Source organism: Salmo trutta, chromosome 14 (genome assembly GCF_901001165.1).
Source record: "Salmo trutta chromosome 14, fSalTru1.1, whole genome shotgun sequence".
NCBI classification, from domain to species: Eukaryota; Metazoa; Chordata; class Actinopteri; order Salmoniformes; family Salmonidae; genus Salmo; species Salmo trutta.
The window spans coordinates 9739344-9764133 of NC_042970.1; the positions used below are offsets into that span (position 1 = coordinate 9739344).

The following is a 24790-nucleotide window of genomic DNA, read 5'->3' on the forward strand; positions in this document are numbered from 1 at the left end:
AGGGACTGAGGTGGGTGGGTTTCATAACAACACGACTCCACACCGCCCACGCAGGGCAGTGCCCGCTGCGATTGGTGGACTCCAGCCAAAGCAAACAGTGATTGGCCGACTCAGGCTTTCCAAAAAAGCACAACCAACAGTGTAACCAGGCAACAGCGGGGAAATCAGCTCAAAGAATAACCGGGTCAAGAGCTGCGTCAGGTAGATCAGTGTTTTGTACTGTTTCCTCACCCTGCTGCTGAGAGTTACCTCACCCTGCTGCTGAGAGTTTCCTCACCCTGCTGCTGAGCGTTACCTCACCCTGCTGCTGAGCGTTACCTCACCCTGCTGCTGAGCGTTACCTCACCCTGCTGCTGAGCGTTACCTCACCCTGCTGCTGAGCGTTACCTCACCCTGCTGCTGAGAGTTTCCTCACCCTGCTGCTGAGAGTTACCTCACCCTGCTGCTGAGAGTTACCTCACCCTGCTGCTGAGAGTTACCTCACCCTGCTGCTGAGAGTTACCTCACCCTGCTGCTGAGCGTTACCTCACCCTGCTGCTGAGCGTTACCTCACCCTGCTGCTGAGAGTTACCTCAACTCAGAGAGAGGTTTTTAAAACTTAAACACACACTCTTTCTGTCAGGTGTAGCATACTATTTTGTAGCATACTATCAAACACACACTGTCTGTGGATCATACTGTATTCTCCTGTTCCCTTCCTGCAGCTGAGTTACCTCAACTCACAGAGAGACAAGTTTGAAAGTTTGGGTAGACCTTCTGCACAATCACCACCAGCACTGTCAGATTCAGATTATTTGTTAAACTCCGACTTGACCCCGACACACAGCAGTTGACCCTCCATTGTAAACATCCCTGAATCATTCAGTGAAACCCCACACCCCTGAAGGAAGAGACTGGTGTTAACTCCTGATCTAGAGAAAACTTCCCTTGCACCAGAAGCACGGCTTTAACAGGGCTGCTGAGGGGGCTTTGTCAGTTCTAGTGATTGTGGTTCTATGGATGTGACATGGATCTGTTGACAGCTCAGAGAGAAGCTACACTGTTAGAAGCTGGAGGATCATGTAACAGCTCAGAGAGAAGCTACTCTGTTAGAAGCTGGAGGATCATGTAACAGCTCAGAGAGAAGCTACTCTGTTAGAAGCTGGAGGATCATGTAACAGCTCAGAGAGAAGCTACTCTGTTAGAAGCTGGAGGATCATGTAACAGCTCAGAGAGAAGCTACACTGTTAGAAGCTGGAGGATCATGTAACAAACTTGTTACAGAGACATCTTACACTTGACCCCCTTCACACACAGACACTCAGGTGCACACACACACTTCTCCATCTGCTCTTGAGTTTAAGAGACAGCGATCAATAGCCTTTTTATAGAACACAGACATTCAGTACCACAGTCAGATACAACTCCTCTCACTCTGAGGTCAGGTCAGCTTGCCCAAGAGTGAAGGCATGTCCACTCGTGCGCGCACACACACACACACACACACACACACACACACACACACACACACACGACAGATTTCCCCGACATCTCGGTTGGAGGACTCTTGGAAGTTGAATAATCCTCCGGGCTCAAAATGAGATTTGTGAAAACCTGGGAACTTTGGAAAAGTTTATAGAATTTCTTCACCCCAGTGATGGATCAGTAAAAGGTCATGGAGGGGTTAACTCACATGTCTGTGTGTGTGTGTGTGTGTGTTGGGGTTAACTCACATTCTCGTGTTTCATGTGTTTCAGGAGACGTAGTTCTCTGTAGGTCCTCTTAGCGTGGATAATTGACTGGAACGGCCTGGACAGCTTCTTCACCGCCATCTTCAGCCCCGACTTCACATCATACGACGAGCTGCAGTATTGAAGAACACACACACACTAGATACCTTACGACATGGTAATGACAACATTCATATCACATTCATAACATTCCTGATATCACATGAAATTCCTGTTATCACATTCATGACATGTTGTACATCAATAATTCAACACTAACATTGCTTTTATTCCGTGTGTGTATGCTACTTTCAACCAAACTTTTAATTCAACAATTATGTAATATTATGTGAAGTGGCGCTGTAAACATGGGACCTGGAGAGGTGCTGTACACATGGGACCTGGAGAGGTGCTGTACACATGGGACCTGGAGAGGTGCTGTACACATGGGACCTGGAGAGGTGCTGTACACATTGGACCTGGAGAGGTGCTGTACACATGGGACCTGGAGAGGTGCTGTACACATGGAGAGGAATCTATTCTACCACGCCCAGAAATCTGCTCCTTTTATTCTCTGTCCCCAACGCACTAGACGACCAGTCCTTATAGTCTTTAGCCATACCCTTATCCTACTCTGTTCCTCTGGTGATGTAGAGGTTAACCCAGGCCCTGTATCCCCGAGTTCCACCCCTATTCCCCAGGCGCTATCATTTGTTTACTTCTGTAACTGTAAAAGACTTGGTTTCATGCATGTTAACATCAGAAGCCTCCTCCCTGTGTTTGTTTTATTCACTGCTTTAGCACACTCCGCCAACCCTGATGTCCTAGCCGTGTCTGAATCCTGGCGTAGGAAAGCCACCAAAAATTCAGAAATTTCCATCCCCAACTACAACATTTTCCCCCAAGATAGAACTGCCAAAGGGGGTGGAGTTGCAATCTACTGCAGAGATAGCCTGCAGAGTTCTGTCATGCTATCCAGGTCTGTGCCCAAACAGTTAGAACTTCTACTTTTAAAAATCCATCTCGCCAGAAATAAGAGTCTCACTGTGGTGCCCTAGACACCATATGTGAATTAATTGCCCCCCATTTATCTTCAGAGTTTGTACTGTTAGGTGACCTAAACTGGGATATGCTTAACACCCCGGCCGTCTCACACAAATTATCAAGGAACCTACCAGGTGCAACCCTAAATCCGTAAACACGGGCACCCTCATAGATAGATATAAAAGAGCTTTCCTCACCATCTTAAATAAGCATGCCCCATTCAAAAATGTAAAACTAAGAACAGATATAGCTCTTGGTTCACTCCAGACTTGACTGCCCTTGAACAGCACAAAAACATACTGTGCAGCCATCTTCATCAACCTGGCCAAGGCTTTCGACTCTGTCAATCACCGCTTTCTTATCGGCAGACTCAATATGACTGCCTTGCCTGGTTCACCAACTACTTCTCAGACAAAGTTCAGTGTGTCAACTTGGAGGGCATGTTGTCCGGACCTCTGGGGGTGCCACAGGGTTCAATTCTCAGGCCGACTCTTTTCTCTGTATACATCAATGATGTCGCTCTTGCTGTTGGTGATTCTCTGATCCACCTCTACGCAGACGACACCATTCTGTATACTTCTGGCCCTTCTTTGGGCACTGTGTTAACAAACCTCCAGACGAGCTTCAATGCCATACAACACTCCTTCTGTGGCCTCCAACTGCTCTTAAATGCAAGTAAAACTAAATTCATGCTCTTCAACCGATCGCTGCCCGCACCCGCCTGCCCGTCTAGCATCACTACTCTGGACGGCTCTGACTTAGAATATGTGGACAACTACAAATACCTAGGTGTCTGGTTAGACTGTAAGCTGTCCTTCCAGACTCACATTAAGAATCTCCAATCCAAAATTAAATCTAGAATGGGCTTCCTATTTCGCAACAAAGCCTCCTTCACTCATGCTGCCAAACTTACCCTCGTAAAACTGACCATCCTACCGATCCTTGACTTCAGCGATGTCATTTACAAAATAGCCTCCAACACTCTACACAGCAAATTGGATGTAGTCCATCACAGTGCCATCCGTTTTGTCACCAAAGCCCCGTATACTACCCACCACTGCGACCTGTCTGCTCTCGTCGGCTCTCCCTCGCTTCATATTTGTCGCCGAACCCACTGGCTCCAGGTCATCTATAAGTCTTTGCTAGGTAAAGCCCCGCCTTATCTCACCTCACTGGTCACCATAGCAGCACCCACCTGTAGCACACGCTCCAGCAGGTATATCTCACTGGTCACCCCCAAAGCCTATTCCTCCTTTGGCCGCCTTTCCTTCCAGTTCTCTGCTGCCAATGACTGGAACGAATTGCAAAAATCACTGAAGCTGGAGACTCATATCTCCCTCACTAACTTTAAGCATCAGCTGTCAGAGTAGCTCACAGATCACTGCACCTGTACATAGCCCATCTGTAAATAGCACACCCAACTACCTCATCCCCATATTGTTATTTTTTTCCCCTTCTCCTTTGCACCCCAGCATCTCTATTTGCACATTCATCTTCTGCACATCTATCACTCCGGTGTTTAATTTCTAAATTGTAATTACTTTGCCACTACGGCCTATTTATTGCCTTACCTCCCTAATCTTACTACATTTGCACACACTGTATATAGATTTTTCTATTGTGTTATTGACTGTACGTTTGTTTCTCCCATGTGTAACTCTGTGTTGTTGTTTGTGTTGAACTGCTTTGCTTTATCTTAGCCAGGTCGCAGTAATAAATGAGAACTTGTTCTCAACAAGCCTACCTGGTTAAATAAAGGTGAAATATATGTATATATATTTTTTTAAACATGGGACCTGGAGAGGTGCTGTACACAGTTTCTCAAAACTCCCCTCATTTCTCCCCCTTCTACACCCCTTCTTACCCAACCCCCCCCTCCCGACTGATCTTGGAAACAACAATGGGTCTCCCTACTAGGTTGCCATGGCAGCAGGAGCTGGCATGGTCAGAATTCTGTGAAATGTTGTTTCCAGGAAGTCATAAGTAGGGCAGTAGTTGTAACATTCAGAATGCCATAAACACACTGCTACCGCACACTAGAGCAAACAAACATTGGCTACAAAACCCAGGCAACAAAATTGTAGGGAATCATAGGCCAGGAGAGAGATATGCTTCTGGCTGGTTGCTGGTCATTCACCCTTTCCTAATTCTGTTCTGCTTATGGCCTATATTCATGGAGGCTTGTTATTGCACTTAGTTTCATCATAGTGTAATGAGATCGTACGTCCAGACCGGCCTGTTAGTTGTGCAGATTGCCAACTGCTTTGTAGATGGATGGTGTCCTGTGTGTGTGTGTGTGTGTGTGTCAGACTCTCAGCATTGTTGTCTGTGTCCTGCAGTCTCCCCAGCCATTAAGCAGGCTAAAAAAGGCAGTGACACTCAGCCAGGGCCTGCATGCAGTGAAACACCAAACCACTCGCTCCTCATGTTAGATTATCTGAGATGGTTGATCATGTTGTATGTGTGACCGTCTGTATGGGAGATTCTTGGGGCAACCTTTAACCCTTCCACCTGATAGATGAGATACAACATGGTCTCTCAACACATGGTTGTAGAATATGTTAACAGCTAATACAGCTGCTGCAGCCTTCTCATAACAATCCCATCAGCTCCTGACCATCCGGTTCCTATGGCAGCTGACTGTTAACAGATTACAGCACCACTGTAACAGGAAATACAGTGATGTCACTATCCATGAGGAGCCAGAGCAGACCATCTGGCAGTCAGAGTCTCTAGAAGCTCCTACTTTACTGGTCTCAATGGGGCCAATCCTAACTTCCACCTAAGTCACATTTTTCACTCACCTAGTCTCCCATTGACAGTGATGCCTGCCTTAGGATTCACCCCTATGTTACGTTACTGTCTGCTAAGAGGTGGATGTGACCGATAGTGACTCCGCTTTATCACGACGGTGCTGAAACTTCTGTGTCCATATGTACAACAGTAACACGGCTTGGCTGTAACACACACGGCTTGGCTGTAACACACACGGCTTGGCTGTAACACACACGGCTTGGCTCTAACACACACGGCTTGGCTCTAACACACACGGCTTGGCTCTAACACACACGGCTTGGCTCTAACACACACGGCTTGGCTCTAACACACACGGCTTGGCTCTAACACACACGGCTTGGCTCTAACACACACGGCTTGGCTCTAACACACACGGCTTGGCTGTGCTCCCTGCTACAGTGATTCCTCAGCATGTCCACACCCTGAGACTGAACAGAGAGTACAGAGAGCAGAGGTTGAGTGGGTGTTAAACCTGCCCTGCCCATCTGAGTCTCTCACTCACACACACATACACACACACATCTGATTTGTATCAGTGATATATTGGAGCAGTGGCATATCTCCTGACAAACACTTTCCTATAAATGACCTCTCTATATACACACCATGTTGCCTAATACAGACAATGTTGTGTTTCCCCTTCAAATACCAAGGAAGCAAGTTCCTAGGAAGAAGTCTGACATGTATAGGAGCTGGTTTCCTGTCTGAGAGTGAGCTACCACAACTACATGTCCACTTTTTTTTTTTTTTAACTGTTAAATCCACTTCAATCAGTGTAGATGAAGGGGAGGATACAGGTTAAATAAAGATTTTTAAGCCTTGAGTCATGGATCGTGTATGAAGTGCCTTTGAACAGGGTATGGTAGTAGGTACCAGGCATACCTGTTTGTGTCAAGAACTGCAATGCTGCTTGGTTTTTCACACTCAACAGTTTCCTGTGTGTATCAAGTATGGTCCACCACCCAAAGGACATCCAGTCAAATTAACTGTGGGAAGCATTGGAGTCAACATGGGCCAGCATTCCTGTGGAACGCTTTTGACACCTTGTAGAGTCTATGCCCTGACGGATTGAGGCTGTTCTGAAGACAAAAGTGTGGAGGGGGTGCAACTTAATGTTAAGAATGTGTTATGAATAACTCTCTGAATAAACTCGCATAGCCAACCAACCAACTCCTGGATGGCTTCCACATTCTAAGAACAGAACAGGAATAAAGTGAGGTCTGAGATGGGAGTGGTTTTCTCAGGAAGACTTTGAGTGACAGATGGGGTAAAATCTAGCATGCTTAACATGGTGCTTTACATTCCTTTAGCAGGCAGAGGTCAAGCTGAGGCCTAGGAGGGAGGGACAGCATGGCGGCAGGAACAAAGGCATACATACATTAACTATGACTGACGAGATGGTTGAATGGCTGAAAGGCTGGCATGCCAGGTTGATGTGTTGTCATGCTGCGCATATGATAAGATCAGTACAATGTGTTAAAGTGGTTCCTGATATGTTAAATAACGCCAGGCGACGTGAGATCTGATCATCTGAGTAGCAGGACGGAAAAAAGGAAAACCTGGAACACAGAGTGATTGAATAGACTGACCAACAGTGTGGCAGGGCGACCAACTGACTGAACGACGTACTGATTGACTGACTGGGCGAACGACTGATTGGCTGACTGGGCGAACGACTGATTGGCTGACTGGGCGAACGACTGATTGACTGACTGGGCGAACGACTGATTGACTGACTGGGCGAACGACTGATTGACTGACTGGGCGAACGACTGATTGGCTGACTGGGCGAACGACTGATTGACTGACGGACTGACTGACTGAACAACTAACTGAGTGGAGACAGGACTACAGGACTACAGGACTACAGGAACTGACCCATTGAAGAAGTGTAATGTTTCATGCACACATACAGTGAAATGCCTTTCTTGAAAACTGAAATACCAAATAAACTAAAAAGTAAAAAAATAATAAAAAGTAACACAATAAAATAACAATAAGGAGGTTATATACAGGGGGTACCGGTACAGAGTCAATGTGGAGGCTATATACAGGGGGTACCGGTACTGAGTCAATGTGCGGGGGTACAGGTTAGTTGAGGTAATGTGTACATGTAGGTAGGTGTAAAGTGACTATGCATAGATAATAAACAGTGAATAGCAGCAGTGTAAAAATAAATGTGTGGGGGGGTGAATGTAAATAGTCCAGGTGGCCATTTGATTAATTGTTCAGCAGTCTTATGGCTTGGGGGTAGAAGCTGTTAATTAAGAAGGGCCTCCCAAGTGGAAGTAGAGATTCTGGATTCGAGTCCAGGATCTGTTGAAGCCGGCCGCAACCGGAAGGCCCATGGGGCGGCGCACAATTAGCCGAGCGACATCCGGGTTAGGGAGGGTTTGGCCGGCAGGGAGTCCTTGTCCCATCGCACACTAGAGACTCCTGTGGCGGGCCGGGCACAGTGCACGCTGACACGGTTGCCAGGTGTACGGTGTTTCCTCCAACACATTGATGTGGCTGGCTTCTGGGTTAAGTGGGCATTGTGTTTCGACCTTCGCCTCTCCCGAGTCCGTACGGGAGTTGCAGGGATAAGACAAGACTGTAACTACCAATTGGATACCACGAAATTGGGGAGAGAAATAGGTGAAATTAAAAAATAAGCTGTTAAGGAGCCTTTTGGTCCTAGACTTGGCGCTCTGGTACCGCTTGCCGTATAACAATGTAATACTAAAAATAACAAGGTAGAATAAAACATACCAGATTTAAAAATAAGAAATAAGAAGAACAAAAAGTATGCAAGCATACTTTATACAGGGTCAGTTCCAGTACCATATTTACAATGTGCAGGGATACTGGTTAATATGTATAGGAGTAAGGTGACTAGGCATCAGGATATTTGATAAACAGAATAGCATGATGATTGTATGTGAGTGGGTGTGTGTAGAGTCATTATGTGTGTGTGAGCAAATGATGGAGTGAGTGTTTGTGTGCGAGTGTGTATGAGTGACAGTGTGTGTGAGTGTGTAGGGCCGTGTGAGTGTGTAGGGCCGTGTGAGTGTGTAGGGCCGTGTGAGTGTGTAGGGCCGTGTGAGTGTGTAGGGCCGTGTGAGTGTGTAGGGCCGTGTGAGGTCAACTCAGTCTCTGTAGCCATTTTGTTAGCTATTTAGCAGTCTTATGGCTTGGGGATAGAAGTTGTTCAGGAGCCTGTTGGTGACTTGATGCAGCGGTACCGCTTGCCGTGCGGAAGCAGAGAGAACAGTCTATGGCTTGGGTGGCTGGAGTCTATCATTTCCCCAGGCCTTCCTTTCACACCGCCTGATATAGAGGTCCTGGATGAGGCAGGGAGCTCGACCCCAGTGATGTACTGGGCTGTCCGCACCACCGTCTGTAGCGCCATGCGATCGAGGGCGGTGTTATTGCCATACCAAGCAGTGATACAGCCAGTCAAGATGCTCTCAGTGGTCTAACTGTATAACATTTTGAGGATTTGAGGGCCCAAGCCAAACCTTTTCAACCTCCCGAGGGGGAAGAAGCACTGTCACACCTTCTGTGGATCCTTTTAAGTTCTTAGTGATTTGAACAGCCAAGACAACTGGGAGGAGGTAGAGTTAGTCTATTAATACCTCACTACTCTCCCATTATACTGTTTCCTACGGCCTCTCTCGCCACTCCATTAAATCAGTATATATCTGCTGTGTGCAGGAGAGCAGAGAAATGCAGCAGGTCATCAATATGTGGCTATCATACGGAGAAAGACATTCTGAAGTTAGCTAACCTAACCTTAAATTAACCCCTGCAGCTACCCTTACCACTAGCTCGAAACATCTCATATATTTGATAATCAGTTTGGCTGCTTTTCACTTTCTGATGATATTCGCCATTACCATAGTTCATTATAGAATGACCATCGAGTGACACAGACGGTCAAAGCATCATTCTCCAACTAAAAGCAAAATGAGACATCTACAGCTGCTACTGTACAAAACAACCCAGTAGTGACACACACACTTATCCTGTCCAGAAGAGAAAATAACTATTCTCCAAGGGCACGAGGATTAAGTAATAATAGTACATAATAATGAAGTCTTCTTGTCAAAGCGACATTCAATAGGATGACTAAACCAAATCAGTGCTGAGGAGTGTAGGCTACCTAAGCTTGTGGCTGTGACTCATCCCTGTAGACACAATGGGTAATTATGACATCATTCTAGACCAGGGTTCGCCCCCCCAAGTTCTGAGCCAAATGTTTCTTAAAATGTTATTATTATTATTATTATTATTATTATTATTATTATTATTATTAGACATCAACGACTAAAAACACTAGGAAATCTGCTCAAGTAACTTTAATTTAGGAAATATTTTCAAGTATTCTCAAGCATAACTGTGTGACTTGATTGTGTACAAATGTTAGCCTGACACCTTCTGCCCGAAAACCATGTGACTTACTGTCAGTCACACACACTGCTGGCTTGGAGTGGAGTACTAGAACGAACATGCATAGCTGTAAAGGAGGTAAAGGACTATTGGGCACAGGGGTGATGTAACTACAAGCTTACGTTCAGTTTCAGTCACTTTAAGCTTACATACAGGCGCAAAGCACAATGATTTAGCCAAGTTCAAGAAACATAATGTGGGACAAATCTAATAGCCTATATATAGCTTGTAAACACCATGCAGAAAAGGTTTTTCATTTAGAACACATCATTTTTATGACCCTAGTCATTTAGCAGACGCTCTAATATGGAACAATTTACAGGAGCAATTCGGGTTAAGTGCCTTGCTCAAAGAGCACGCACGTCGGCAGATTTTTCATCAAGTCGGCTCGGGGATTCGAACCAGCAAGATACAGACGTCACAGTTGAAAACACACTTATTGTTATCCAACATTTTGGAGATAGGCGCCAGAACCATATAGGCTACACATTCTGATTCTACAATCTTGACAGATGATGCATCAGCATTGTTGTTTATGTGCTGCTGGCAACGACATGCGATACGTGCGTGCACACATTGGCACACTGCGTCCTCACCGATAAGTAGGCTATGTAATCAACAATAACAATCTGCACCATTAAACAAATTCCTCGAAAACTACTTCGATTGTGCCTTAATGTTTACTTGAGTCATAAGTCTTTCTTCCGTCAGCTAACTTCTCGCAAATGACAATCTATTTTTGTTTACAGGATGTTGTGCACCATGAAAAACATCCCGGTCAGACAAAAATGTTTCGATCAGCACAAAAGAAAGATAATCCGAGACATACCCGAGCCACTCCGAAGCGTGCGTAAAACAGCGATCTGGTTTGAGTAACATTAGTCTAATCATTTGTTACACTTGCTGAAACTTTGTAGATTCCCTGCTCGATTTGTGATTTGACGCATTTGCATATTGCTACACTGATGCTATCGTTTATTGGTAGATCATCAGTAGATTGAGCAAACTTTGAATTTCCCCAGGCCCTATAACTATGGGGTTGGGCGTTAGGTTAAACCTCAGCCAACTCTGCTATTTGTTATGCAACAGTCAACTCTATAGCAAATCCTCTGAGATAATGTTGTTATAATGCACGGTATTTACCAGACGGATCCATAGGCTCCAGAGCCGACCGGGGACAGGGATTGGTACCGCTCCGGGACCTCCCATATCGTTTTGTTCAGCTCCTGTCTGTAGAAAGTGGGTCTCTCCTTGTGAGACATTCCTGCAGAATTCAGAGACTACGAGACAAACAAGCCAGTCGTAACTTCGGTTTCCTCCTTCGCGTGGCAGTCAAGCCTCTCTGAAAAATAAAAACTCAATACAACGTGAACTATTGTTGATCCAACCAATACACAACTTGGATCTCGCGCATTCCGGGCAATGCAACTGTGCAAACGTTATCCCGTGCACTATATATGATGACGTCTCTTTGAGGACAGCGAGCTACAGTAGATTTTCCCTCTATGCAGCTTCCAACCTGTTTCTTGTGTTGAAGAGGACCTAAACTGAACATAAATCTCGCTCCGTCAAAGACGAAGCGCGCTCCCGTCCCGATTCCCACTTCTCGCGCGATTTCCGTTTAGTAGCTGGGGAAATCCCGCTGTGGGGATTCCTAATCTCTTTTTACTGTAGGCTACGTAATATGTTGACATAAATTAAATAGCCCTATGAAATACAGTGATTGACATTTGCGCGTTGCCACAATATATATAATAAATCACAGATCTTATGATGACCAAACCCTTCAAAGTGTATGAATCCTTACTATCGTGATGGTCCTCCTATATTTTGAATTTCACTGGGACAAGCATTCTGCATACATTTTTTACTTGCAGTAATAGTAGGTATTAACTGTTCGTTTAATTCGGTAACAAGTAATGATTATTAATGATTATCAAATACATTTGATTTGATTAGCCTATGTATGCTATAGGTTTATATCAAAGACACTCATTACACACAATTTATTTTGCTATATATACTGAACAAAAATATAAATGCAACATGTAAAGTGTTGGTCCCATGTTTCATGAGCTGAAATAAAAGATCCCAGAAATGTTCCATATGCACAAAAAGCTTGTTTCTCTCCAATTTTGTTTACATTCCTGTTAGTGAGCATTTCTCCTTTCACAAGACAATAATCCACCTTCTTATTCTTTGACATAATGGCATTCGCAACAATTATAAGTGCATTCAGCCACCTACTGTACAGGTAGATCATAAAGATCCAAACAAGAAATCAATCCACCTGACAGGTGTGCCATATCAAGAAGCTGATTAAACAGCATGATCATCACACAGGTGCACTTTGTGCCGAGGACAATAAAAGCCACTGGAAAAACCCAACATTATGCCACAGTTTTTGAGGGAGCGTGCAATTGGCATGCTGACTGCAGGAATGTCCACCAGAGCTCTTGCCAGAGAATTTGGCAGTACGTCCAACCAGCCCCACAGACCAGGTGTAACCACGCAAGCCCTGGACCTCCACATCCCGCTTCTTCACGTCTGTAATAAAGCCCTTTTGTGGGGAAAAACGAATTCTGATTGGCTGGGCCTTGATCCCCAGTGGCTGTACCCCTGCCCTGTCATGTGAAATCCTTAGACTAGCATCTAATGAATGTATTTCAATTGACTGATTTCCTTATATGAACTGTAACTCAGTAAAATCATTGAAAATGTTGCAGGTTGCGTTTATATTTGATACACAATTGGCTGGGACATAAGACCACCTTTGAGGTCTAAAACCATTTGACAAACTTTGATTTTGGTGTGAATTGTCCCTTTTAATGTGGAGGAGACCATGGATTACAAATTCACATTTTGAAATATTTCATTTAAAAAAACATTACACACACAGTTGATCTCTGTTCCTAACAATATCCGAGTTCCATTGCTCTGTCCTGATGAATCCGGATATGTCGCTTGATTGGTCATCCTGGCTGCTGCCTGTCACAGGGAAGGGAGGACAACGTTGAACAACATGGATGATTGAAAAATAACTGAGAATTCAACACAGTCTTGGACAACAGCAAACTGCAAACATGACAAATGGTCAGTTTGATCAGACGTGTGTCATTTTATAGGTAATCTTGTAGTAGATGCACTGTTTTCAAAGCAAAGAAGTAGACGTTGGTTGGCTGGACGGATGTTAGCAAGCTCTGATTCTTACTACTACTTTTGTAGTTAGCATAGATTTCAGTAAACGTGGCTGCAGACCGTCGCCAGCCAACATCAATTTGCTAACATTTGGATTTATGAACATAAAAAGTGCATCGTCAATTTGGAACCAAAAACTACGTAGTTCTGGAGAAGGATACGTCCAGTTGGTGGCTATCTAACGTTAGCTATAGGCCATAATGGGACCTTTTATATGTTCTGTTTAAATGGCGAATTGGCTCTGGAAGACTAAACAACTGAATACTACATCTAAACGTGAATCGATTCTAGAAACAACCCTCTACTTTCATATCACATACATCAACAAAAATAACTAATGAAACGGTTACTGTACACTGTTTTATTAACAGTTGCAGTCAACACTATTTTTTTCAGTTAAAACACATTTGTGGTTTCTGTCTTCCGTTGACACAAAGGTGTTCAGAGAAGCGAATAACGAATTAGCACAGGTACAATAGTCCATGAACCACCGCTGTAACATGGAAATATGGCCATATGGGAACCCTACTCCTATCAAACTGTGTATCAATATTTCGTTGTTTGAAAATGATTTCTCGCCCATATTAAATATACGATCCATATGCTTCCAAACCTTACCGCAAGCGATGCGTGTTAATGTTCAGACTGAACATTTAGGCTCTTACCAAAACCCCTTATAGAAGACTCGTTAGTCCAATGACTTGTGTAATGGAATCGAGAGACATGATCAAGGGCCAGCCAGCTATTTCTGGCTAGTTTGCTACCTACCTACCTATGTGACATGTTTGGTGGCCAGTTTAGAAATCATGTTGCTATTACTGGCTCTTACAGCCATCTATGCAACACTGCTATTGTACATTATATTAACATAAGTGACAATTGTTTGTAATGTTATCTAGATGTGGTTCCACACAGGTGTCAAGTGTAGCCTAGCTGTCGAACAGGTTTAACTGGCAATGTTTTTTTTTAACATTGCTGTAGACCTCAAATCGTTATTGTGTGCTAGTTACATCAAGATGCAATCTGTCAAACTATTGTTGTCATTGAAATATTCAACTATCCAAAGTAATGCTAATCTGTGAAAATTGAATGACCAGCCATGTCTACAGATGTCATCTTCAAACCAAATGATGATTTTTTTCTCCTCTTCTCCACCCGTCAGTGTACTCGTTCGATGGGATTGTGGTGTTTGGGCTTTTGTTCATCTGTACGTGTGCGTACCTCAAGAAGGTGCCTCGCCTAAACAGTTGGCTACTTTCTGAGAAGAAGGGAGTGTGGGGGGTGTTCTATAAAGGTAAGATGTCAGTCAATCAATCAACCTGTCAATGGTTCATCTATGTAGTAGAACAATGGAATATAAATACAGGTTATGTGTTTCTGACTACAATCAAAGAGCTATGCTATAGCTTCAGCACAGTGAAGCAGAGAGGTCCACTGCTATAGCTTCAGCACAGTGAAGCAGAGAGGTCCACTGCTATAGCTTCACCACAGTGAAGCAGAGAGGTCCACTACTATAGCTTCACCACAGTGAAGCAGAGAGGTCCACTACTATAGCTTCACCACAGTGAAGCAGAAGGTCCACTACTATAGCTTCACCACAGTGAAGCAGAGAGGCCCACTACTATAGCTTCACCACAGTGAAGCAGAGAGGCCCACTACTATAGCTTCACCACAGTGAAGCAGAGAGGTCCACTACTATAACTTCACCACAGTGAAGCAGAGAAGTCCACTACTATAGCTTCAGCACAGTGAAGCAGAGAGGTCCACTACTATAGCTTCACCACAGTGAAGCAGAGAGGCCCACTACTATAGCTTCAGCACAGTGAAGCAGAGAGGTCCACTACTATAGCTTCACCACAGTGAAGCAGAGAGGTCCACTACTATAGCTTCACCACAGTGAAGCAGAGAGGTCCACTACTATAGCTTCACCACAGTGAAGCAGAGAGGTCCACTACTATAGCTTCACCACAGTGAAGCAGAGACTACTGTCTTTTTTCTCCTTTTTTTTCTCCCTCTCCCATTCTCTCTCCCACTCTCTCTCCCACTCTATCTTCCTGTTTCTCTCTGTCCATCTCTCCACTCTGTATCCCTCTCCTCAATTTCACTCTTCCTCTCTCCCCCTCTATCTTCCTCTGTCTCTCTTTCTCTGTCTTTCTGCCTCTCAGCTGCAGTGATTGGGACCAGACTCCACCATGCCGTGGCTATAACCTGTCTGTCGATGGCATTGTACCTTGTCTTCTTAAAGTGACAGCGTCAGGCTGGGATGGACTGGACTGAGATGGACTGATCCAGGGCAGGCTTGGCTGGGCTTTGCAGTGCTGGGTTGGGCTGCACTGGGTTGCCATCCATGGAAACTTAGGACCGTGTGCCCCCAGAACGCCAATTCATTCACTCATTAACCTCAAAGGACCTGTATAAAGGACATACTGCCCCCAGGTGGTGAAAAAGATCCCAGTCACTCTCTGCACTCTTCTACACCTGTGTGCGTCCCAATAACATCTCCTTTCTCCTGAAGTGTGCACTCGTTCACTACTCCCCATAAATGTAAAAGCATTGGATTGGTGTTAGCACGGCACTAGGAAGTTTCCACATACCAGTGATTTCTGTTCAGAGATCTATGAAGGGGAGTGTTCAAGTGCACACTTCGGGAGAAAGGAGAGACTACTGGGACGCACCTGTTGTATCCATCCCTGCACGACACCACCGTAACCTGTGTTTACTGTACACATCACATCAGAACACTGTCAATCTATTCTCCAGGGGCACATTTTTGTCTTTGCTCAGCACTAACACATTTCCCTCTGTTATTTTTCACACCAAATACACACACAACAATTTATAGACGAACAGAAACAACTACAACATTTTCCCTGCCCAGACCCGCATGCTCACACACCCATCCCTGGTGCCTGCATTATTATTTGCCACATGGTCTGAAACTGCACCATTTTGTTTCTCTCTGTAGCCCACACACTTTCAATATTGAAATAATAAATAATAGATTTTTCCATTGTGTTAATGATGGTGGATTGATTCATTTCCAAGTTTTTAGTATGTGTTTTTCAAGATGAGAATTGCCCAACCCATCGGGTATCTCACTACACCCACATATGCCATATCTTAAAATATGCAGACAGACACATTCAAAGTAAGTTTACATTGCAATACTTCTGATAGCCAACTTTCTAGCACCACCCACAGCTTCCTGACTTAATAGAATTCCCAGAAGCATTAATTATTGAGTCATTATTAGTTCTACACTTACATGACTCTGTCGTTGTGCTGTAGAATTAGGGGATTTTGTCTCTTGTATTCTATACATTAGTTTATACTGGATTAAGCATACATTTTGTTAAATATTTTGTTAGTTATGCTCCAACTTTCCCTCCGTCTTGTTCCAACAGCAGTTATTTTTAAGTCTTGGTTCCAATAGTTTATATTTTGTTCTAAGAGATTGTCAGTTGGACATGATCTCTGCTATCGGTGGGCTAATTTGGTATTACTGAAAATAAATACAAAAACTTTGATTAGTTGTATCAGATGTGTTGGTGCTGCGCTGAAACCAAAATATGCCCAGCCCCCATGAATGGTTTGTTGAACACTGTGACAGAGGTGATATGGCTCATGTGCCGAGCAGTGTCTCTATTTAATACTGTAGTTAATAACAATAAACCTTCTATTGATCACCTAGTTACCATTCTCAATGGTTTATTCTGGGGGAAAGCGCTGGTATTTACAAAGGAGGAGTCTAAAATGTGGAAAATATGACTTCCTGTATAAAGTCTGACTGGTTGTAACCTGACAGAGCCTCTCAAGCTCTGTCAGGTTGGATGAGGAATGTCACTGCACAGCTATTTTCAGGTCTCTCCAGAGCTGTTCGATCGGGTACAAGTCCGGGCTCTGGCTGGGCCACTCAAGGACATTCAGAGACTTGTCCCGAAGCCACTCCTGCGTTGTCTTGGCTGTGTGCTTAGGGTCGTTGTCCTTTTGGAAGGTAAACCTTCACCCCAGTCTGAGGTCCTGAGCACTCTGGAGCAGGTTTTCATCAAGGATCTCTGTGATTTGCTCCGTTCATATTTCCCTCAATCCTGACTAGTCTCCCAGTCCCTGCCACTGAAAAACATCCTCACAGCATGATACTGCCACCACCATGCTTCACCGTAAGGATGGTGTAAGGTTTCCTCCAGATGTGACGCTTGGCATTCAGGCGAAAGAGTTCAATCTTGGTTTCATCAGACCAGAGAATCTTGTTTATCATGGTCTGAGAGTCCTTTAGGTGCCTTTTGGCATACTCCAAGCAGGCTGTCATGTGCTTTTTTTTATTTTTTTATATTTAACCATTTTTTACTAGGAAAGTCAGGTAAGAACAAATTCTTATTTACAATGACTGCCTACCCCCTCGGCCAAACCTTCCCCTAACCCGGACGACGCTGGGCCAATTGTGCGCTGCCTTATGGGACTCCTGATCACAGGCGGTTGTGACACAGCCTGGGAACGAACCAGGGTGATGCCTCTACCACTGCAATGCAGTGACTTAGACCGGTGCGCCACTCGGGAGGCCTGGGAGGCTTTTACTGAGGAGGGGCTTCCTTCGGGCCACTCTACCATAAAGGGCTGATTGGTGGAGTGCTGCAGAGATGGTTGTCCTTCTGGAAGATTTCATGGCTTCAGATGGGAGTGCTACAGGTTGATAGTAATTTAGACAGGTTACTTTGGTGTTCTTGGGCACAGGGACTATGGTGGTCTGCTTGAAACATGTAGGTATTACAGACTCGGTCAGGGAGAGGTTGAAAATGATGAGTGAAGACACTTGCCAGCTGGTCAGCGTATGCTCTGAGTATGCGTCCTTGTAATCTGTCTGGCCCCGCGGCCTTGTAAATGTTAACCTATTTATAGGTCTTACATCGGCTACGGAGAGCGAGATCACACAGTCGTCTGGAACAGCTGGTGTTCTCATGCATGGTTCAGTGTTGCTTTTTTTGTCATTCTGATATTATATATTACCACTATGCTGTAATTTATATTATGTATTACCATGCATGTTCACAATATACTGTATTTAGAATTGATAAATGTGTGTATTTTTAACATATATAACCGTGACCCTCTGGATATGCATGATGATCAGTCATGATTGCTGATGTCGGTGGCTAATGACAACTAACTTAACTCTGCCATCATGGCACGAATCATTATATGTGGCCCTAAGCCAGCTGGAGGTCAGACATCAGTATGTCAAGCCAATTAGCTGACCCAAACAATTGTTTGTACAGGGACAGAGTCAAGTCAGTGGCTTTTTTTCTCATTCTGATATTATGTTTTACCAGGCTCACAATATACTGTACTTTTAAGAATGAATTTGTCCTCTCTCTCTCTCTCTCTCTCTCTGAGCAGCTGCGACACCAGTTTCCCTTGAAAAGAGTGGGAGGAATGATTAGACGTAATCACATTTGACCTGCATAGGGCTGTAAGCTGCACCTGTGCAACATGTCACTACATTCACTGCTGCTACTGCTGAGTCCACTCTCAGAGGAGAGAGCTTCTTCTGAAGACAATACCAAGGTTTTGCTTGGAAGTGTGTGCATGTCTGTTTGAAACAGAACGTATACCAGAATGAAGATCTATCAAGACAGTACATGGGTTCTTCTCTCAGAGCAGCAGTCTATCTAAAATGTGACTGTATAACTGCACACAGGTAAGGCTGTTCTTTTGGGAAGTACTGTACAGTGCATTCTGAAAGTATTCAGACCCCTTGACTTTTTCCACATTTTGTTACGTTACAACCTTATTCTAAAATTGATCAAATAAAAAATGTTCCTCATCAATCTACACTCAATACCCCATAATGACCAAGTCAAAAAAAAGTTTTTAGAAATGTTTGCAAATTTATAAAAATAACACCTTATTTACATAAGTATTCAGATCCTTTGCTATGAGACTCGAAATTGAGCTCAGGTGCATCCTGTTTCCATTGATCATCCTTGAGATGTTTCTACAACTTGATTGGAGTCCACCTGTGGTAAATTCAATTGATTGGACATGATTTGGAAAGGCACACACCTGTCTATATAAGGTCCCACAGTTGACAGTGCATGTCAGAGCAAAAACCAAGCCTGAGGTCAAAGGAATTGTCCGTAGAGCTCCGAGACAGGATTGTGTCGAGGCACATATCTGGGGAAGGGTACCAAAACATTTCTGCAGCATTGAAGGTCCCCAAGAACACATTGGGAGGTGACCAAGAACCAGATGATCACTGACAGAGCTCCAGAGTTCCTCTGTGGAGATGGGAGAATCTTCCAGAAGGACAACCATCTCAGCAGCACTCCACCAATCAGGCCTTTCTGGTAGAGTGGCCACAGAAGCCACTCCTCAGTAAAAGGCACATGACAGCCCGCTTGGAGTTTGCCAAAAGGCACCTAAAAGACTCAGACCATGAGAAACAAGAATCTCTGGTCTGATGAAACCAAGATTGAACTCTTTCGCCTGAATGCCAAGCGTCACATCTGGAGGAAACCTGGCACCATCCCTACGGTGAAGCATGGTGGTGGCAGCATCATGCTGTGGGGATGCTTTTCAGTGGCAGGGACTGGGAGATTAGTCAGGATCAAGGGAATGATGAAGGGAGAAAAGTACAGAGAGATCCTTGATAAAAACCTGCTCCAAAGCGCTCAGGACCTCAGACTGGTGCGAAGATTCACCTTCCAACAGGACAACGACCCTAAGAACACAACCAAGACAATGCAGCAGTGGCTTCGGGACAAGTCTCTGAATGTCTTTGAGTGGCCCAACCAGACTCCAGACTTGAACCCAATCAAACATCTCTGGAGAGACCTGAAAATAGCTGTGCAGCGACGTTCCCCATCCAATTTGACAGAGCTTGAGAGGATCTGCAGATAATGGGAGAAATACCCAGATACAGGTTTGTCAAGCTTGTAGCGTCATACCCAAGAAGATTCTAGGCTGTAATCGCTGTCAAAGGTGCTTCAATAAAGTACTGAATAAAGGGTCTGAATACTAATGTAAATGTGATATTCCCATTTTTTTATTTTATAAATTCGCAAGAAAAAGCTACACTTTTTTTGCTTTGTCATTATGGTGTATAGTGTGTAGATGATTTAATTCATTTTAAAATAAGGCTGTAACGTAACAAAATGTGGAAAATGTCAAGGGGTCTGAACACTTTCCGAATGCACTGTATGTGTGGGGTTTCATCATGATACAGTGTGTTTTGTGTGGGTTCAAAGGAGAGTAGAAAGAGAAATGTTGCAACTTCACTACTGTTGTGTGAACTCTAACATAATGCATCTCTACAACTCAGATGTTCCAGAAACCAAAGGAGAGGTGAGTTGGATTCTTGATCATAAACCGTTAATATTGGCAATAACAGTAAAACTTGCCAAAGAGCATGACTAGTAATGTAAAACAAAAATGTATTATGTTAAATATGACCCATACCTTCTTCCAATACGAAATTTTGTGTCCCATTCCTCCCCTCAGCAATTACTATTTACAACATAATAACAATTTACCAGTAAAAATACCACATCAGAATAAAACACCTCTTCTTCCTCGAGCAGGGAGCTACTGCTGCCGGAAGGCCCGCCGGGAAGGCCCCGTCGGAAGGCCCCGTCGGAAGGCCCCGTCGGAAGGCCCCGTCGCCTCTTCTGTCCGTCGAGGGCCATGATGACCTCATCGATGACCTCGTCTGTCCCCGGAAGCTGACCGAACCCGTCCTGGAGTCTCCCCTACACTGTGACCTCCGCATCTGCGGTGGAAGGTGGCTGAGCTATAGCAGTGTTTGTCAGACCAGGAGACATACCGAAAATCAGTCTTCTCATTAAAACGGCCAACAATATGAACCCTCTATGGAAAGATGAGACTCATGATGGTGTTCTGTTTTGCTCTACAACACCCACAAGCATCACAGGACTTGTCTGAAGTCGGTTCCGCCGATCTGCCAACTTCTGTCTGTAGCATCCGAACAGTTTGGGCTACACACTAATATGACCCCACCATCAAAAGGTGAAACTCACGAAGACGTACATATCGGTTGTTTTGCTCTAGAGCCTCACAAAACACGTCAATGTATCCTGTTACCAGTTTTTTTTTAATTTTGGAAGTATACACTGAGTGTACAAAACATTAGGAACACCTGCTCTTTCCATGACATACAGTAGACTGATCAGGTGAAAGCTATGATCCCTTATTGATGTCACCTGTTAAATCCACTTCAATCAGTGTAGATGACTGGGAGGAGACTGGTTAAAGAAGGATTTTTAAGTCTTGAGACATCTGAGACGATTGTGTATGTGTGCCATTCAGAGGGTGAATGGACAAGATAAAAGATTGAAGTACCTTTGAACGAGGTATGGTACTAGGTGCTAGGCCGGGTGTGAAGAACTGCAACGCTGCTGGGTTTTTCACGCTCAACAGTTTCCCGTGTGTATCCAGAATGGGCCATCACCCAAAGGACATCCAGCCAACTTAGCACAACTGTGGGAAGCATTGGCGTCAACATGGGCCAGCATACCTGAGGGAACCCTTTTGACACCTTGTAGAGTCCATGCCTCGATGAATTGAGGCTGTTCTGAGGGCAGCGTGTTCTAGAACAGAGACAGAGGGAGCAGCACTGGGAGACGGAGCGGATCCTCAGACCACCCTCTGACTTGGATCAGGAACTACATAAGAGGCAGCACAGAATACATATATATAAGCTGACCTACTGACCCATCACAAAACCTCCATTGGAAACACAGGAGCTTGCCAAATGTGTCATATTGCCTAAGCCTGGTGAGGTGACAGAGGACAGGATAGATGCCTACAAACCCAAACACTAATCACCTGTTAATATACAATGGCTATGAGGCGATTGTCATTGCCAGCTAGAACACTGCTATTGACTATACATGATGATACTTTTAAGAGTCACACAAGGTGGATGCTTTGTAAACAGCTGAATGTGAGGAAGTGTGTGTGTGTGTAATCTTTTATTGAGATGGGGATACAATCCTCAGGACAAGATGGAAGACCGTGGTCATGAAGAGAAGACAGATGATGAAAGATCCAAAGTCAGGAAACGGGTACGTTACTTCTCACATTGGTTCTGGGATCAACCAATCAGATACGTATTAAACATTAAGTAGCCTGAGGCTCTGCTTGCAAAAAGGCTGTTTCAGGTCAAATAGGGATTATTAGGCTACTGTGGGTGGGGAACCCTGCTATAGGGGTTATTAGGGTACTGTGGGTGGGGAACCCTGCTGTAGGGGTTATTAGGGTACTGTGGGTGGGGAACCCTGCTATAGGGGTTATTAGGCTACTGTGGGTGGGGAACCCTGCTATAGGGGTTATTACGGTACTGTGGGTGGGGAACCCTGCTGTAGGGGTTATTAGGGTACTGTGGGTGGGGAACCCTGCTGTAGGGATTATTAGGCTACTGTGGGTGGGGAACCCTGCTATAGGGGTTATTAGGGTACTGTGGGTGGGGAACCCTGCTGTAGGGATTATTAGGCTACTGTGGGTGGGGAACCCTGCTGTAGGGGTTATTAGGCTACTGTGGGTGGGGAACCCTGCTATAGGGGTTATTAGGGTACTGTGGGTGGGGAACCCTGCTATAGGGGTTATTAGGGTACTGTGGGTGGGGAACCCTGCTATAGGGATTATTAGGCTACTGTGGGTGGGGAACCCTGCTATAGGGGTTATTAGGGTACTGTGGGTGGGGAACCCTGCTGTAGGGGTTATTAGGGTACTGTGGGTGGGGAACCCTGCTGTAGGGGGTATTAGGGTTGAGGAACCCTGCTGTAGGGGTATTAGGGTTGAGGAACCCTGCTGTAGGGGTATTAGGGTTGAGGAACCCTGCTGTAGGGGGTATTAGGGTTGAGGAACCCTGCTGTAGGGGTATTAGGGTTGAGGAACCCTGTTGTAGGGGGTATTAGGGTTGAGGAACCCTGCTGTAGGGGGTATTAGGGTTGAGGAACCCTGCTGTGGGGGTATTAGGGTTGAGGAACCCTGCTGTAGGGGGTATTAGGGTTGAGGAACCCTGCTGTAGGGGGTATTAGGGTTGAGGAACCCTGCTGTAGGGGGTATTAGGGTTGAGGAACCCTGCTGTAGGGGGTATTAGGGTTGAGGAACCCTGCTGTAGGGGGTATTAGGGTTGAGGAACCCTGCTGTAGGGGGTATTAGGGTTGAGGAACCCTGCTGTAGGGGGTATTAGGGTTGAGGAACCCTGCTGTAGGGGGTATTAGGGTGGAGGAACCCTGCTGTAGGGGGTATTAGGGTTGAGGAACCCTGCTGTAGGGGGTATTAGGGTTGAGGAACCCTGCTGTAGGGGTATTAGGGTTGAGGAACCCTGCTGTAGGGGTATTAGGGTTGAGGAACCCTGCTGTAGGGGGTATTAGGGTTGAGGAACCCTGCTGTAGGGGGTATTAGGGTTGAGGAACCCTGCTGTAGGGGTATTAGGGTTGAGGAACCCTGCTGTAGGGGGTATTAGGGTTGAGGAACCCTGCTGTAGGGGTATTAGGGTTGAGGAACCCTGCTGTAGGGGGTATTAGGGTTGAGGAACCCTGCTGTAGGGGGTATTAGGGTTGAGGAACCCTGCTGTAGGGGGTATTAGGGTTGAGGAACCCTGCTGTAGGGGGTATTAGGGTTGAGGAACCCTGCTGTAGGGGGTATTAGGGTTGAGGAACCCTGCTGTAGGGGGTATTAGGGTTGAGGAACCCTGTTGTAGGGGGTATTAGGGTTGAGGAACCCTGCTGTAGGGGGTATTAGGGTTGAGGAACCCTGCTGTAGGGGGTATTAGGGTTGAGGAACCCTGCTGTAGGGGGTATTAGGGTTGAGGAACCCTGCTGTAGGGGGTATTAGGGTTGAGGAACCCTGCTGTAGGGGGTATTAGGGTTGAGGAACCCTGCTGTAGAGGGTATTAGGGTTGAGGAACCCTGCTGTAGGGGTATTAGGGTTGAGGAACCCTGCTGTAGGGGGTATTAGGGTTGAGGAACCCTGCTGTAGGGGGTATTAGGGTTGAGGAACCCTGCTGTAGGGGTATTAGGGTTGAGGAACCCTGCTGTAGGGGGTATTAGGGTTGAGGAACCCTGCTGTAGGGGGTATTAGAGTTGAGGAACCCTGCTGTAGGGGGTATTAGGGTTGAGGAACCCTGCTGTAGAGGGTATTAGGGTTGAGGAACCCTGCTGTAGGGGTATTAGGGTTGAGGAACCCTGCTGTAGAGGGTATTAGGGTTGAGGACCCCTGCTGTAGGGGTATTAGGGTTGAGGAACCCTGCTGTAGGGGGTATTAGGGTTGAGGAACCCTGCTGTAGGGGGTATTAGGGTTGAGGAACCCTGCTGTAGGGGGTATTAGAGTTGAGGAACCCTGCTGTAGGGGTATTAGGGTTGAGGAACCCTGCTGTAGGGGGTATTAGGGTTGAGGAACCCTGCTGTAGGGGGTATTAGGGTTGAGGAACCCTGCTGTAGGGGTATTAGGGTTGAGGAACCCTGCTGTAGGGGGTATTAGGGTTGAGGAACCCTGCTGTAGGGGTATTAGGGTTGAGGAACCCTGCTGTAGGGGGTATTAGGGTTGAGGAACCCTGCTGTAGGGGGTATTAGGGTTGAGGAACCCTGCTG

At 45.4% G+C, this 24790-nt stretch overlaps 2 protein-coding genes and 1 long non-coding RNA gene across 5 annotated transcripts in view; 1 reads left to right on the plus strand and 2 right to left on the minus strand.

The window, feature by feature from the left end:
- The window catches only part of LOC115207356 (mitogen-activated protein kinase 14A), a 33906-nt gene extending 22355 nt beyond the window's left edge, over positions 1–11551 (minus strand). The window contains exons 1-3 of one of the 3 annotated variants that reach the window (XM_029774379.1): positions 10810–11089; positions 2085–2225; positions 1713–1842 (exon numbers count right to left, since the gene is read on the minus strand). In XM_029774379.1, the coding sequence (XP_029630239.1) occupies positions 1713–1842; positions 2085–2225; positions 10810–10871 (333 nt within the window). In that variant the 5' untranslated portion in view covers positions 10872–11089. Of the gene's footprint in view, positions 1–1712; positions 1843–2084; positions 2226–10809; positions 11090–11123 lie in introns of those variants that run through there. The other 2 variants (XM_029774380.1, XM_029774381.1) reach the window with 2 other exon arrangements.
- A 1233-nt stretch (positions 11552–12784) lies between these two features.
- Positions 12785–13859, minus strand: LOC115207361 (uncharacterized). Its single transcript, XR_003880997.1, has 2 exons — positions 13797–13859; positions 12785–12968 (listed from the first exon to the last, which is right to left on the minus strand). It is a non-coding gene; the product is annotated as an uncharacterized LOC115207361 (long non-coding RNA).
- Positions 12943–16868, plus strand: LOC115207360 (protein kish-B). Its single transcript, XM_029774382.1, has 3 exons — positions 12943–13073; positions 14341–14472; positions 15344–16868. The coding sequence occupies exons 1-3, from the start codon at positions 13064–13066 to the stop codon at positions 15424–15426; spliced, it is 225 nt and encodes a 74-aa protein (XP_029630242.1). The 5' UTR covers positions 12943–13063; the 3' UTR covers positions 15427–16868.
- The last annotated feature ends 7922 nt before the right edge of the window (positions 16869–24790 follow it).